This window comes from Triticum aestivum, chromosome 4B (assembly GCF_018294505.1).
Source record: "Triticum aestivum cultivar Chinese Spring chromosome 4B, IWGSC CS RefSeq v2.1, whole genome shotgun sequence".
Taxonomy (NCBI): domain Eukaryota; kingdom Viridiplantae; phylum Streptophyta; class Magnoliopsida; order Poales; family Poaceae; genus Triticum; species Triticum aestivum.
The window spans coordinates 575,233,847-575,251,156 of record NC_057804.1 but is presented as its reverse complement, the minus strand read 5'-3'; the positions used below and the strand labels follow the sequence as shown (position 1 = coordinate 575,251,156).

The 17,310-nt window shown below is 45.0% G+C and overlaps 1 protein-coding gene across 1 annotated transcript; it reads right to left on the bottom strand.

Moving 5' to 3' along the window:
- Positions 1-12,268: 12,268 nt before the first annotated feature.
- LOC123090230 (probable ubiquitin-conjugating enzyme E2 23) lies at positions 12,269-17,110 on the bottom strand. The gene is made up of 7 exons (XM_044511634.1): positions 16,591-17,110; positions 16,039-16,524; positions 15,581-16,004; positions 15,322-15,458; positions 14,881-15,228; positions 13,971-14,043; positions 12,269-12,972 (listed from the first exon to the last, which is right to left on the bottom strand). Exons 1-7 carry the CDS (start codon positions 17,044-17,046, stop codon positions 12,269-12,271), a joined length of 2,628 nt encoding a protein of 875 aa, XP_044367569.1. The 5' UTR covers positions 17,047-17,110.
- Between the last annotated feature and the right edge of the window lie 200 nt (positions 17,111-17,310).

Below are 17,310 nucleotides of genomic sequence, written 5' to 3'. Positions count from 1 at the left end.
GACCTATATCGTCATTCACTTTAATCCCTACACTCCCTTTTTGCGTAAATGACTCAATCTGGTTTCTCCAGGCCGTGTCAAATCCTTTCATACGCAAAGCTTGTTGAATGAAAGGCCATTTAACTTTATCGTATGCTTTTTCGAAATCCACTTTAAAAACCACACCATCTAGTTTTTTTAAGTGAATCTCATGGAGCGTTTCATGCAAGACGACCACCCCTTCAAGGATATTTCTATCTGGCATGAAAGCAGTCTGGGACGGTTGCACAACTGAATGCACAATCTGCGTAAGTCTGTTCGTTCCAACCTTGGTGAAAATTTTGAAACTGACATTAAGCAGACATATAGGCCTAAACTGCTCAATGCGAATAGCCTTTGTCTTCTTAGGAAGAAGAGTTATCGTTCCAAAATTCAGCTTGAACAAATGAAGCTGACCGTTGAAAAACTCATGAAACATCGGCATCAGGTCTCCCTTAATGAAGTGCCAGCATTTTTTGTAAAACTCCGCCGGAAACCCGTCCGGTCCTGGAGCCTTATTGTTTTTCATTTGTGCAATGGCCTCAAACACCTCTTTCTTCGTAAAGGGAGCAAACAAAATCTCATTCTCGTCCGTCTCAAGTTGAGGGACATCCTCAACCCTTGACTCATCCAAAGACACAAAATTCTCTTCCGGAGGTCCAAACAACTGCTTATAATAGTTGGTAATGTAAACTTTCAGGTTTTCCTGACCAACTATCGTCCCTTCGTCTTGTTCTAATTGGAAAATTCTCTTCTTACGATGCTTTCCATTAGCAATCATATGAAAGAATTGAGTGTTATCCTCGCCTTGGACGATTTTACGAACCTTAGCTCTCAACGCCCATTTCAATTCCTCCTCGCAGAGAAGCTCTTTCTGAAGGGTTTCGTAGTAATTTCAAAATTTTCCTACGCACACGCAAGATCATGTGATGCATAGCAACGAGGGGAGAGTATTGTCTACGTACCCAACGCAGACCGACTGCGGAAGCGATGACACGACGTAGAGGAAGTAGTCGTACGTCTTCTCGATCCAACCGATCAAGCACCGAAACTACGGCACCTCCGAGTTCGAGCACACGTTCAGCTCGATGACGATCCCCGGACTCCGATCCAGCAAAGTGTCGAGGAAGAGTTTCGTCAGTACAACGGCGTGGTGACGATCTTGATGAACTACAGCAGCAGGGCTTCGCCTAAACTCCGCTACAGTATTATCGAGGAATATGGTGGCAGGGGGCACCGCACACGGCTAAGGAATAGATCACGTGGATCAACTTGTGTCAACTTGTGTGTTTAGAGGTGCCCCTGCCTCCGTATATAAAGGAGGAGAGGAGGGGAGGCTGGCCGGCCAAGGGGGGGAGGCGCAGGAGAGTCCTACTCCCACTGGGAGTAGGATTGCCCCTCCAATCCTAGTCCAACTAGGATTCCTCGGAGGGGAAAAGAGGAGGAGGGGCCGGCCACCTCTCCTAGTCCTAATAGGACTAGGGGAAGGGGGGGCACGCAGCCCATCTAGGGCAGCCCCTTCTCTTTTCCACTAAGGCCCACTATGACCCAAATAGCTCCCGGGGGGTTCCGGTAACCCTCCCGGTATTCCGGTAAAATCCTGATTTCACCCGGAACACTTCCGATATCCAAATATAGGCTTCCAATATATCAATCTTTACGTCTCGACCATTTCGAGACTCCTCGTCATGTCCGTGATCACATCCGGGACTCCGAACAACCTTCGGTACATCAAAATGCATAAACTCATAATATAACTGTCATCGTAACCTTAAGCGTGCGGACCCTACGGGTTCGAGAACAATGTAGACATGACCGAGACACGTCTCTGGTCAATAACCAATAGCGGGACCTGGATGCCCATATTGGCTCCTACATATTCTACGAAGATCTTTATCGGTCAGACCGCATAACAACATACGTTGTTCCCTTTGTCATCGGTATGTTACTTGCCCGAGATTCGATCGTCGGTATCCAATACCTAGTTCAATCTCGTTACCGGCAAGTCTCTTTACTCGTTCCGTAATACATCATCTCACAACTAACATATTAGTTGTAATGCTTGCAAGGCTTATGTGATGTGTATTACCGAGATGGCCCAGAGATACCTCTCCGACAATCGGAGTGACAAATCCTAATCTCGAAATACGCCAACCCAACATCGACCATTGGAGACACCTGTAGTACTCCTTTATAATCACCCAGTTACGTTGTGACGTTTGGTAGTACCCAAAGTGTTCCTCCGGTAAACGGGAGTTGCATAATCTCATAGTCATAGGAACATGTATAAGTCATGAAGAAAGCAATAGCAACATACTAAACGATCGGGTGCTAAGCTAATGGAATGGGTCATGTCAATCAGATCATTCTGCTAATGATGTGACCTCGTTAATCAAATAACAACTCATTGTTCATGGTTAGGAAACATAACCATCTTTGATTAACGAGCTAGTTAAGTAGAGGCATACTAGTGACACTTTGTTTGTCTATGTATTCACACATGTATTATGTTTCCGGTAAATACACTTCTAGCATGAATAATAAACATTTATCATGATTATAAGGAAATAAATAATAACTTTATTATTGCCTCTAGGGCATATTTCCTTCAGTCTCCCACTTGCACTAGAGTCAATAATCTAGATTACACTGTAATGATTCTAACACCCATGGAGCCTTGGTGCTGATCATGTTTTGCTCGTGGAAGAGGTTTAGTCAATGTGTCTGCAACATTCAGATCCGTATGTATCTTGCAAATCTCTATGTCTCCCACCTGGACTAGATCCCGGATGGAGTTGAAGCATCTCTTGATGTGTTTGGTCCTTTTGTGAAATCTGGATTCCTTTGCCAAGGCAATTGCACCAGTATTGTCACAAAAGATTTTCATTGGACCCGATGCACTAGGTATGACACCTAGATCGGATATGAACTCCTTCATCCAGACTCCTTCATTTGCTGCTTCCGAAGCAGCTATGTATTCCGCTTCATATGTAGATCCCGCTACAACGCTTTGTTTAGAACTGCACCAACTGACAGCTCCACCGTTTAATGTAAACACGTATCCGGTTTGCGATTTAGAATCGTCCGGATCAGTGTCAAAGCTTGCATCAACGTAACCTTTTACGGTGAGCTCTTTGTCACCTCCATATACGAGAAACATATCCTTAGTCCTTTTCAGGTATTTCAGGATGTTCTTGACCGCTGTCCAGTGATCCACTCCTGGATTACTTTGGTACCTCCCTGCTAAACTTATAGCAAGGCACACATCAGGTCTGGTACACAGCATTGCATACATGATAGAGCCAATGGCTGATGCATAGGGAACATCTTTCATATTCTTTCTATCTTCTGCAGTGGTCGGGCATTGAGTCTTACTCAATTTCACACCTTGTAATACAGGCAAGAATCCTTTCTTTGCTTGATCCATTTTGAATTTCTTCAAAATTTTGTCAAGGTATGTGCTTTGTGAAAGTCCAATTAAGCGTCTTGATCTATCTCTATTGATCTTAATGCCTAATATGTAAGCAGCTTCACCGAGGTCTTTCATTGAAAAACTTTTATTCAAGTATCCCTTTATGCTATCCAGAAATTCTATGTCATTTCCAATTAGTAATATGTCATCCACATATAATATCAGAAATGCTACAGAGCTCCCACTCACTTTCTTGTAAATACAGGCTTCTCCGAAAGTCTGTATAAAACCAAATGCTTTGATCACACTATGAAAACGTTTATTCCAACTCCGAGAGGCTTGCACCAGTCCATAAATGGATCGCTGGAGCTTGCACACTTTGTTAGCTCCCTTTGGATCGACAAAACCTTCTGGTTGCATCATATACAACTCTTCTTCCAGAAATCCATTCAGGAATGCAGTTTTGACATCCATCTGCCAAATTTCATAATCATAAAATGCGGCAATTGCTAACATGATTCGGACGGACTTAAGCATCGCTACGGGTGAGAAGGTCTCATCGTAGTCAATCCCTTGAACTTGCCGAAAACCTTTTGCGACAAGTCGAGCTTTGTAGACAGTAACATTACCATCAGCGTCAGTCTTCTTCTTAAAGATCCATTTATTCTCAATTGCTTGCCGATCATCGGGCAAGTCAACCAAAGTCCATACTTTGTTCTCATACATGGATCCCATCTCAGATTTCATGGCTTCAAGCCACTTTGCGGAATCTGGGCTCACCATCGCTTCTTCATAGTTCGTAGGTTCATCATGATCTAGTAGCATGACCTCCAGAACAGGATTACCGTACCACTCTGGTGCGGATCTTACCCTGGTTGATCTACGAGGTTCAGTAGTATCTTGATCTGAAGTTTCATGATCATTATCATTGGCTTCCTCACTAACTGGTGTAGGTGTCACTGAAACAGTTTTCTGTGATGAACTACTTTCCAGTAAAGGAGCAGGTACAGTTACCTCGTCAAGTTCTACTTTCCTCCCACTCACTTCTTTCGAGAGAAACTCCTTCTCTAGAAATGATCCATTCTTAGCAACGAATGTCTTGCCTTCGGATCTGTGATAGAAGGTGTACCCAACAGTTTCCTTTGGGTATCCTATGAAGACACATTTCTCCAATTTGGGTTCGAGCTTATCAGGTTGAAGCTTTTTCACATAAGCATCGCAGCCCCAAACTTTAAGAAACGACAACTTTGGTTTCTTGCCAAACCACAGTTCATAAGGCGTCGTCTCAACGGATTTTGATGGTGCCCTATTTAACGTGAATGCGGCCGTCTCTAAAGCATATCCCCAAAATGATAGCGGTAAATCAGTAAGAGACATCATAGATCGCACCATATCTAGTAAAGTACGATTACGACGTTCGGACACACCATTACGCTGTGGTGTTCCGGGTGGCGTGAGTTGCGAAACTATTCCACAGTTTTTCAAATGTACACCAAACTCGTAACTCAAATATTCTCCTTCACGATCAGATCGTAGAAACTTTATTTTCTTGTTACGATGATTTTCAACTTCACTCTGAAATTCTTTGAACTTTTCAAATGTTTCAGACTTATGTTTTATTAAGTAGATATACCCATATCTGCTTAAATCATCTGTGAAGGTGAGAAAATAACGATATCCGCCACGAGCCTCAATATTCATCGGGCCACATACATCGGTATGTATGATTTCCAACAAATCTGTTGCTCTCTCCATAGTACCGGAGAACGGTGTTTTAGTCATCTTGCCCATGAGGCACGGTTCGCAAGTACCAAGTGATTCATAATCAAGTGGTTCCAAAAGTCCATCAGCATGGAGTTTCTTCATGCGCTTTATACCGATATGACCTAAACGACAGTGCCACAAATAAGTTGCACTTTCATTATCAACTCTGCATCTTTTGGCTTCAACATTATGAATATGTGTATTACTACTATCGAGATTCAATAAGAATAGACCACTCTTCAAGGGTGCATGACCATAAAAGATATTACTCATATAAATAGAACAACCATTATTCTCTGATTTAAATGAATAACCGTCTCGCATTAAACAAGATCCAGATATAATGTTCATGCTCAACGCTGGCACCAAATAACAATTACTTAGGTCTAATATTAATCCCGAAGGTAGATGTAGAGGTAGCGTGCCGACTGCGATCACATCGACTTTGGAACCGTTTCCCACGCGCATCGTCACCTCGTCCTTTGCCAGTGCCCGCTTATTCCGTAGTCCCTGTTTCGAGTTGCAAATATTAGCAACAGAACCAGTATCAAATACCCACGTGCTACTGCGAGCTCTAGTAAGGTACACATCAATAACATGTATATCACATATACCTTTGTTCACCTTGCCATCCTTCTTATCCGCCAAATACTTGGGACAGTTCGGCTTCCAGTGACCAGTCTGGTTGCAGTAGAAGCACTCAGTTTCAGGCTTAGGTCCAGACTTGGGTTTCTTCTCTTGAGCAGCAATTGGCTTGCTGTTCTTCTTGAAGTTCCCTTTCTTCTTTCCTTTGCCCTTTTTCTTGAAACTAGTGGTTTTGTTAACCATCAACACTTGATGCTCCTTTTTGATTTCTACCTCCGCAGCTTTCAGCATTGCGAAGATCTCGGGAATAGTCTTGTTCATCCCTTGCATATTATAGTTCATCACGAAGCTCTTGTAGCTTGGTGGCAGTGATTGGAGAATTCTGTCAATGACGCAATCATCTGGAAGATTAACTCCCAATTGAATCAAGTGATTATTATACCCAGACATTTTGAGTATATGCTCACTGACAGAACTATTCTCCTCCATCTTGCAGCTATAGAACTTATTGGAGACTTCATATCTCTCAATTCGGGCATTTGCTTGAAATATTAACTTCAACTCCTGGAACATCTCATATGCTCCATGACGTTCAAAACGTCGTTGAAGTCCCGATTCTAAGCCGTAAAGCATGGCACACTGAACTATCGAGTAGTCATCAGCTTTGCTCTGCCAGACGTTCATAACATCTGGTGTTGCTCCAGCAGCAGGCCTGGCACCCAGCGGTGCTTCCAGGACGTAATTTTTCTGTGCAGCAATGAGGATAATCCTCAAGTTACGGACCCAGTCCGTGTAATTGCTACCATCATCTTTCAACTTTGCTTTCTCAAGGAACGCATTAAAATTCAACGGAACAACAGCACGAGCCATCTATCTACAATCAACATAAACAAGCAAGATACTATCAGATACTAAGTTCATGATAAATTTAAGTTCAATTAATCATATTATTTAAGAACTCCCACTTAGATAGACATCCCTCTAATCCTCTAAGTGATTACATGATCCAAATCAACTAAACCATGACCGATCATCACGTGAGATGGAGTAGTTTTCAATGGTGAACATCGTTATGTTGATCATATCTACTATATGATTCACGCTCGACCTTTCGGTCTCCGTGTTCCGAGGCCATATCTGCATATGCTAGGCTCGTCAAGTTTAACCTGAGTATTCTGCGTGTGCAAAAACTGGCTTGCACCCGTTGTAGATGGAAGTAGAGCTTATCACACCCGATCATCACGTGGTGTCTGGGCACGACGAACTTTGGCAACGGTGCATACTCAGGGAGAACACTTCTTGATAATTTAGTGAGAGATCATCTTATAATGCTACCGTCAATCAAAGCAAGATAAGATGCATAAAAAGATAAACATCACATGCAATCAATATAAGTGATATGATATGGCCATCATCATCTTGTGCTTGTGATCTCCATCTCCGAAGCACCGTCATGATCACCATCGACACCGGCGCGACACCTTGATTTCCATCGTAGCATCGTTGTCGTCTCGCCAATCTTATGCTTCCACGACTATCACTACCGTTTAGTAATAAAGTAAAGCATTACATCGCGATTGCATTGCATACAATAAAGCGACAACCATATGGCTCCTGCCAGTTGCCGATAACTCGGTTACAAAACATGATCATCTCATACAATAAAATTCAGCATCATGCCTTGACCATATCACATCACAACATGCCCTGCAAAAACAAGTTAGACGTCCTCTACTTTGTTGTTGCATGTTTTACGTGGCTGCTACGGGCTTAAGTAAGAACCAATCTCACCTACGCATCAAAACCACAATGATAGTTTGTCAAATAGACTCCGTTTTAACCTTCGCAAGGACCGGGCGTAGCCATACTTGGTTCAACTAAAGTTGGAGAGACAGTCGCCCGCAAGCCATCTCTGTGCAAAGCACGTCGAGGGAACCGGTCTCGCGTAAGCGTACGCGTAAGGTTGGTCCGGGTCGTCTCGTCCAACAATACCGCCGAACCAAAGTATGACATGCTGGTAGGCAGTATGACTTGTATCGTCCACAACTCACTTGTGTTCTACTCGTGCATATTACATCAACATAAATAACCTAGGCTCTGATGCCACTGAAGGGTTTCGTAGTAATTTCAAAATTTTCCTACGCACACGCAAGATCATGTGATACATAGCAACGAGGGGAGAGTATTGTCTACGTACCCAACGCAGACCGACTGCGGAAGCGATGACACGACGTAGAGGAAGTAGTCGTACGTCTTCTCGATCCAACCGATCAAGCACCGAAACTACGGCACCTCCGAGTTCGAGCACACGTTCAGCTCGATGACGATCCCCAGACTCCGATCCAGCAAAGTGTCGGGGAAGAGTTTCGTCAGCACGACGGCGTGGTGACGATCTTGATGAACTACAGCAGCAGGGCTTCGCCTAAACTCCGCTACAGTATTATCGAGGAATATGGTGGCAGGGGGCACCGCACACGGCTAAGGAATAGATCACGTGGATCAACTTGTGTCAACTTGTGCGTTTAGAGGTGCCCCTGCCTCCGTATATAAAGGAGGAGAGGAGGGGAGGCTGGCCGGCCAAGGGGGGGAGGCGCAGGAGAGTCCTACTCCCACTGGGAGTAGGATTCCCCCTCCAATCCTAGTCCAACTAGGATTCCTCGGAGGGGAAAAGAGGAGGAGGGGGACGGCCACCTCTCCTAGTCCTAATAGGACAAGGGGAAGGTGGGGGCGCGCAGCCCATCTAGGGCAGCCCCTTATCTTTTCCACTAAGGCCCACTATGGCCCAAATAGCTCCCGGGGGGTTCCGGTAACCCTCCCGGTATTCCGGTAAAATCCTGATTTCACCCGGAACACTTCCGATATCCAAATATAGGCTTACAATATATCAATCTTTACGTCTCGACCATTTCGAGACTCCTCGTCATGTCCGTGATCACATCCGGGACTCCGAACAACCTTCGGTACATCAAAATGCATAAACTCATAATATAACTGTCATCGTAACCTTAAGCGTGCGGACCCTACGGGTTCGAGAACAATGTAGACATGACCGAGACACGTCTCTGGTCAATAACCAATAGCGGGACCTGGATGCCCATATTGGCTCCTACATATTCTACGAAGATCTTTATCGGTCAGACCGCATAACAACATACGTTGTTCCCTTTGTCATCGGTATGTTACTTGCCCGAGATTCGATCGTCGGTATCCAATACCTAGTTCAATCTCGTTACCGGCAAGTCTCTTTACTCGTTCCGTAATACATCATCTCACAACTAACATATTAGTTGTAATGCTTGCAAGGCTTATGTGATGTGTATTACCGAGATGGCCCAGAGATACCTCTCCGACAATCGGAGTGACAAATCCTAATCTCGAAATACGCCAACCCAACATCGACCATTGGAGACACCTGTAGTACTCCTTTATAATCACCCAGTTACGTTGTGACGTTTGGTAGTACCCAAAGTGTTCCTCCGGTAAACGGGAGTTGCATAATCTCATAGTCATAGGAACATGTATAAGTCATGAAGAAAGCAATAGCAACATACTAAACGATCGGGTGCTAAGCTAATGGAATGGGTCATGTCAATCAGATCATTCTGCTAATGATGTGACCTCGTTAATCAAATAACAACTCATTGTTCATGGTTAGGAAACATAACCATCTTTGATTAACGAGCTAGTTAAGTAGAGGCATACTAGTGACACTTTGTTTGTCTATGTATTCACACATGTATTATGTTTCCGGTAAATACACTTCTAGCATGAATAATAAACATTTATCATGATTATAAGGAAATAAATAATAACTTTATTATTGCCTCTAGGGCATATTTCCTTCACTTTCAGCCGCAACTCGGCCTCCATTTTAGTCTCCAGCTCACTGGTATCTAAGATAGAGGTTTCAACTTTTAACTCAAGGGTGTGAATAAGCAGGAGGAGTCTTTCCTTCTCCACCTTATATATCCCATGCGTATGCTTGGCCCATCCACGAAGGAACCTTCGGAGATGATGAATCTTGCACTGCCACCGCTCAATGGGTGACCTTCCTCCCGAGTCTTTAGCCCACTCTCTAGCTAACAACTCAAGGAAAACCTCTCTTTCAAACCATGCAAGTTCAAACGAGAAAATATTCTTGTTACCCACATGAGTTTGAGCCCCCGAGTCGACTAGTAGCGGTGTGTGATCCGAGATACCTCGTGTCAACGCCTACACCGTTACTAGGGGAAACTTCTGTTCCCATTCGACACTAGCTAAAACACGGTCAAGCTTCTCAAAAGTCGGAACCGCTAACGAGTTAGCCCAAGTGAATTTCCTACTCGAGAGCTCTATCTCTCTGAGATCCAAGCTTTCAATGATAGTATTGAACATAAACGACCATCTGCCGTCAAAATTGTCATTATTCTTTTCCTCCTTTATTCGAATAATGTTGAAATCACCACCCACTAAGACGGGTAGCTGCTCATTACCGCATACACGGACCAGATCGGCCAAGAAATCTGGCTTGAGTTCTGGTTGCGCGGCTCCATAGACCGCCACCAAAGCCCAATCAAATCCATCGGCTTTAGTTCTGACCCGAAACTTTACCGCAAACTCTCCCAAAACTACACTCCGAACTTCCAAAGTTTCACACTTAACCCCAAGTAGAACCCCACAGGATCTTCCTCGAGGAGGGAGGCAATGCCAGTCAAAATCTACCCCCCAGATAAAGTGCTAAGAAATTGTGGAGTGAAATTGCCTCGTCCAGTCTCCGACAAAGCAATAAAATCTAAATGATGTTCAAGAGAAGCATCCGCTAGAAATCTTCTTTTAGCCAAGTCTTTAAGACCTCTGCTATTCCAAAAAATGCCTCTCATATTTCATCATGATTTTTTTTAGAGGTACGGATCCTAGCACTTCTACGCACAGCCGACACTGGATAAACCTTCCGTTTCCAGGTCCGTTTAGGCTTAACGCAAACAACATAAGGGTCACCACACTCAGGCTCTGCCGCCATCACCAAAGACTCATCATCATGGTTAGAGGTTTCAGGATAGGCATACTCAACATAACATTGTAACAATTCAATTGGTTTCTTATACAGACTTGATAGCCATCCAAACACAACTCTGGATAAGAAATGACTGGTTTGAATTGTAACTTTTCCATTTGTCTTTGTAGCATTGAGTCGGCGGCTCACATATTTTTCAATTAAATATGTCTCCTATGTAATTGCACCCTTGAGTCGGCTGCTCACACATTTTTCAATGTCGGTACTCCATGCGGGTCTCGCACATAGTCAAAGATTGGTTTTACCCTTTCGATCCGTCTTCTTGCGTCAAATATTGATGGGATCACTTGCTACAATATGAGTAGAGTAGGGGCAAAGCGATGGTCACCCTCATCATGCTTGTAGTTTTGGAGATTCGCAACGTTCAGTGGCATCAAATCTTGGTGGGATCACTTGCTACAACATGGGTGGAGTAGGGGCAAAGCGATGATCACCCTCACCATGGTTGTAATTTTGGAGATTTGCAACGAGTGTAATTCCCGTGTCTTTCAATAACCAATCAACTCCCTCTGTCATCGGTCTCGTGTGTCCGCATCGCGGGGCCAGAACATTTGGGTAACATTATGTTGGAAGATTAAACTTTTGGATTTTGAGTCACGCCTCCTCTATATGTTTGGTCTCTAAAACATGCTTCTTAATTTAATGAAAGTGGCAATCCTTTTGTCACTTCTAAAAAGGTAATCCGCTTATTTCGATAACTTTCAAAGTATTTTTTTTCACCAAGCTTCTTTTTAATGATATTTAAAAAAGGTAAGAATGTTTTATTCAAATTATTATTATTATTATAGTCACTTTTATTTGCTTTAAAATCATTCAATTATTTCATATTAAAAGATAGTTGCATTCACATCTACTCCCTCCGTTCACAAATTTAAGATGTTCTTTTTTTTTTGAATTGGATGTAGAATGTATATAAACACGTATAATTATGTTTGTTCACTCGTTTCAGTCTGTATGTAGTTCATATTAAAATATTCAAAACATCTTATATTTGTGAACAAAGGAAGTATTATTTAGGGAATATCTAAATCATTTCAGATACGTCTCACAAATCCAACATGCTTCAAATTCTTTGTTAATTTTACAAATATGTTGTGGGTGACCTGGGAACTACTCTCTCTGTAAAAAAATATGAGCGTTTAGATCTAGGTTTCATTTACTTTTTGCTGGAACGGTATGCCGTTTCAGTGGTAATGGAACCGGCCCTATGCATAGCTTAGATCAACATGCTGTACAATGGTTCAATAATAAAGATTTCCACCAAAGCTATGAAAGGTTCAATAATCAATAGTAAATATTTTTGTTGAAGCAATAGTTGACACCACAATCTAACTGTTGCTGTCTACTGGTTACAGTTCAGAGTTTCTGTGCTCGTAGTGACAATACATCAGCAGTAGCGCTGCCGCCAATGGTCCGACCCGGGTAGTCGTGTCATATCATACGAGGATATTTGTCGGATGTTGATGACTGCTGGCAGTGCATTGGTAGCTCCCTTCGTCGCCAAGCTGCGTGAACGCTGCCCGGAGCCTGGGCAAGACATTGTCAAGCGCGATCCTTAAGCCGGTGGAGCACGACAACTCCATCCTCCCATGATCGGCGGGCACGCATCCCTGCAGGTATGCTTCACACGTTGCAAGGATGTATCTCCCGCGTCGACGGAAGTGGTCCCTAATGAACCCCTCGAAGCCCCGCGGCGGTCGGCGCAACAGATGGAGCATGGTCCGAAGAGTGAGCAAGAAGGCGTTCTCGTTGTAAGGCAATGCGTGGCGGTGGCCCTGTGGCGTGCCGACGAGGTGCTCGTAGTTGGCCTCGTTGTAGTAGGGCTGGTCGTTGAGGACGAGGGCCTGGAGGGAGACGACGACCTGGAGGAGGCTCGACGTCCCTGGCACCCAGACCTCGGTGCCCTCACCATCGAAAGTGTTGAGCAGGCTGAGGCACACCGTGCCAGAGGCATACAAGTTTGGGTTCAGACGGTTACCGAAGGAGTGGTAGTACACCTGCGGTGGCACGTTCGGGTAGGACAACGGTAGCTGCAGGTCGAAGAAGAAGAGCCCATCCTGGTAAGGCGTTCCGCTCGCCCCCACCATCGCCACCCGGAGCAGGTCTATATGGTCCTCGAACGCCCGTACATAGATTGTCTCTGCATACATATATAGATTGACGTGCCAATTTCATCCATTGAGTCATTACTAAAAGAGGAAAGTATGTTTTTCGTCCCTCAAGTTCCCAAAAAGTACAGAATTGGTCCCTCAAAATTTTTTGGTATACAATTGGTCCTTCATATCTCAAAACCAGCTAAGTTTAGTCCAAAACCAGATTTTGACCAGGTTTGACAGGGTTTGACTGCCCAGACTTTGACCGGGTTTGACGGGATGAACAGTAAATTCAAAAACAGTTCAAAAAAATCTGAATTTTTTGTCATGCAATATACTTACATGCGTAAGGTCCGTGCCAAAGTTCCTGGTCTTTTGACACTCGTCCCGATGAATAGTAAATTCGAAAATAGCAAAAAATATTAAAAATCTGAATTTTTGGGGGGTTCAATATACTGGAGTGCACAAGGCGGGTGCAAATTTTTGGCATCTTTGGACATTCGAGGGGCTCGTGAAAAAAAACAAAATTTCACTCACAAAAAATAGCCAAAATTTGTTTTTTTGCCACGTTCCTCGAATGTTGAAAGATGCCAACAATTTGCATGGGCCTTGCGCTCACCAGTATATTGAACCCCCCAAAAATTCAGATTTTTTTTGATTTTTTTGCTATGTTTTTTGAATTTACTATTCATAGGGAGTAGATTTTTGTTTCCTTTTTTGCCACGGGCGCCTCGAGTGTCCAAAGACAAGGAAATTTGGCACACACCTTGCGCATGTAAACATATTGCATGACAGAAATATTCAGTTTTTTTTAACCATTACTGAATTTTTTTCAAATTTACTGTTCATCCAGTCAAACCTGGTCAAAATCTGGTTTTGGACTTAAATTAGCTGGTTTTGAGACTTGAAGGACCAAATGTATACCAAAAAAATCTTGAGGGACCAAGTCTCTACTTTTTTGAGAACTTGAGGGACGAAAAACATACTTTTCTCTTACTAAAATATACCGAGACACATATATGTTACACGCGAAGGCCACGCGCACCTGACAAGTTGTCCTGTAGTATCTTCCACTCCTTCTGCACTGTTTTTACCCACTCCTTTCCGCCGCTGCTGCCCTATGGTTCATTTGGCAAAAGAGAGAGCATTGCTTAACGTATGTTCAATTTGCGGTTTGTTGTACCACGGCATGATTTAGAATATCGTTATAGGGAATCCCTACTATGGTGTATTGACACTAACCAATTATGTCATGGTTATAATAATGATCTAAAGGACGCGTACACTTGCATCCCTAAATGAGGCGGTGGCATCATACACGATACTGCAGGATGGATTGTCCTTGTTAGGAGTGATAACACGTGAGAAGACTCCTAGCCGAACTAGAGACAAACAACAGTGTTTAATAGGAAATCACTAAGTCATCCTTGAGCCAAACTCCTAGCTGAGCCATACTAATTACTGGATCAACTTAATATTGCACTTTAAATCATGTAGTATGATGTATCTAAAAAACCTCCAAGTTTATTGCAAAAACTTTAGGAAAAGAAAATTAAAGCTCATCATCTTTTGTAGCAAGCGGAAACTGTGCCTTCTTCCAACTAAAAAACAAAGGAAAGTGTGCCTTCTTGGCTTCTAGGTGTCCCTATATTGGGAGAATTAAAGCCATTTGAAAAGGAGAAAAGATTAGTGAAAGTAAGAGCAAGTATAATAAGATGTTGTAACCAGGCTAGGCGTGTTGTAGATTAAGATCAGCTGCAGCACTAGCTCTAAGAAGTTTTGTGAGAGAGTAAGATGAGCCAAATAGTACATAGTTATAGCTAATTGGCCTCTCTAGCTAACTGTTGCCACACATGTCGGCTATAAAATTAGCTATAGATGATATGGCAATAATATATAGTCAGCTAATAGGCCTCTATTGTTATCTCTAAGGGAAAAGGATATAAAAGATGAACCTGATCCGCCGTGTCAAGGTAATGATGATCCGGGGGACTCTTCAGCACGTCGAAGTTTGGGAACTTAAACGGGCCGTCATCCCCAATGGCATCCTTGGCCTTGATCACCACATCATCGACAGAGTCGTCATTGCTATCATCGACACTTGCATCGCTTCTTTCCACTGGATCAGCAAGGCCAACCTCCATGACGGCGCCACCAACGTTAGGGTCCTCATGACTAACCGTGGATACAAGCGTGGGCGCTTCCACATTCTGCGTGGTTGCAGCAGGGCCATCTAGTTCGTTCACAGAACAGTCACCACCTTCTATGTTTCTAGCATCTGCTGGATCATGTGGACCATTGACCTGTAATTGAACGTTATCACATCATTCCTACGCTAATGCATGGAGTAGAAGTTAGGGTGCACGCATGAGATAATGTTTATAGCTAGTAGATACCACGTTGGCAGCATCAAACTCTGGAGGAGCACCGACATCGTCGTCGTCCTCCTCCTCCTCGTCCCACTCCCAGCCATACATTTCAGCGTACAGTTGTGTGTAGTGCTCCTTGTTGGCGACACTGATCTCATGGGGGAACACATGAAACATCGCATGGAAATTAAGCAGCTATATTTAAGCCGACTAGAGATAGGTGCCATCGTTCACATTAAATCAAGTTGTAACAGAAGGTGTATGGCAACTTTGTCATGCATCCATATTACCAGTGACGTGCTGCCGTCACTCCACTTGACTTGGACGTGGCCGTCATTCAGGTCAACAACGCGCCCGACCCATGGCAGATCCGCGGAGGCGCTCTTGGCATGTGGTATTTGCTGCGCTGCTGGTGTGCTCTCGATGACGCTTGATAGCACACGAACAACGACGTCTCCGTGGAGAACAGAGTGGTCAGGGTCCCTGCCCAGATCATACGCGCTCATGGTATCGTCACACTCGACCTCCAAGCCGCTGGCCTCCCCGTCGGGCCGCGTCGACGCCGCCTTGAACCACGACACGTGCACCGTTTGGTCCTTGGAATTCAGGCTTCTGACAACACCGACACGCCTCGTTGATCCATTGGCAGCACCCACGCCATCTCCGGCAACACCATCTATCGTGTGGCCAGGAGCGTTGTCAACAACGCACTGCCCAACCCCTCAAAAAAAAAAAAAAAACAACGCACTGCCCAGGAAAGAAGTCGTGCTCCATGATGAAGTCGTAGGGGCTGAGTGACGTTGATCTAGCCCCATACTGCCGCGTGCCGTCCTGCCACAGCACGTCGACGGTGGTGTTGCTGTTGGCAACGGTCATGGTGGGCAGCAGGGCCGAGTGCGCCTGCAATGAACTTATGTGCTGCTGCTCATCACTAAGAAGAAAGCAGCGGTCGCCCAGCCGCCAGCTGCAATCGGGCGCAGAGCAGAGGTAAGCGAGACTGTCGGGCTGCTGGTAAGGCGGCGGAGCGGACTCCTGGACCAGCTGTTGCTTGGTGCCGTGTTGCGCCGACGCGATCCAGTAAACGAAGACGCCGGCCATCTCCACGTTGGCCACCGTGCCTATTTCGTGCTCCGGCTTCCAGCGGCCGCTTAGCCATCGCGATCCTTTGAAGACGGTGGCGGAGCCGTCCTTGGCAGTGACGCGCTCCCCCGGGTAGAAGGCGACGTTCGTCTCGGGGATATGATAGGCATGTTTATTTGTCGCCGATTTTAACCTCTGGGACTCCAGATGGGTGACCCTGCAGACGGCGCCGTCATGGAACAAGACGTCGACGTCCAGAGGCACGGCGACCACCCGGCCCAGCCATGATCCGGACAAGACGTAGTCGCCGAGGCTGAGTGCTCTGACGCGTCGCAGGCCAGCCGGCGACACCCCCAGGATCTGGTTCTTCGTCGCGCCCCCACGTTCGTTGAGCTGGACGAGGTGGAGATCGGTGGTGAAGCCGGTGACGACGCCGATCTGGCCACCGACGTCCGACGCCGACCCGACCATCTGGCCGACGTGGATGGAGCTTCTGTCGACGACGGCGATGTCATCAACCTTCTTGGTCACCAGCGTGCCGTCGAGGCGGAGCAGCGTGCATGTGCGGTCCTCCCCGGTGTACGAAACCAGCAGGCCGCGGTCGACGAGCGTGCGATTGCCACGCTTCGGGTAGAAGCGCACAAGGTCTCGCAACTCTAGTGTAGTACGCATCTCGGCGCCTATATCTCGGTTATATTTTCTCCTCCTGATCGATCGATGTGATGATCTCGTTCTTCTTGATCGAGGGCGTGCATGGAAATTGTATATCTAGCCGTCGGTAGATATATAAGGGCTAACTAAAATTTGTACGTGTACTTACCTTTTGCAGGTCGGGACTATAGTAAAATCCATGCGTTGCACGTAACAACTAATGGCCACGTGATGACACAACCTGTTTTCTTTCTTGGAGAGGAAGGAAAGAAAAGTGATCTCGGC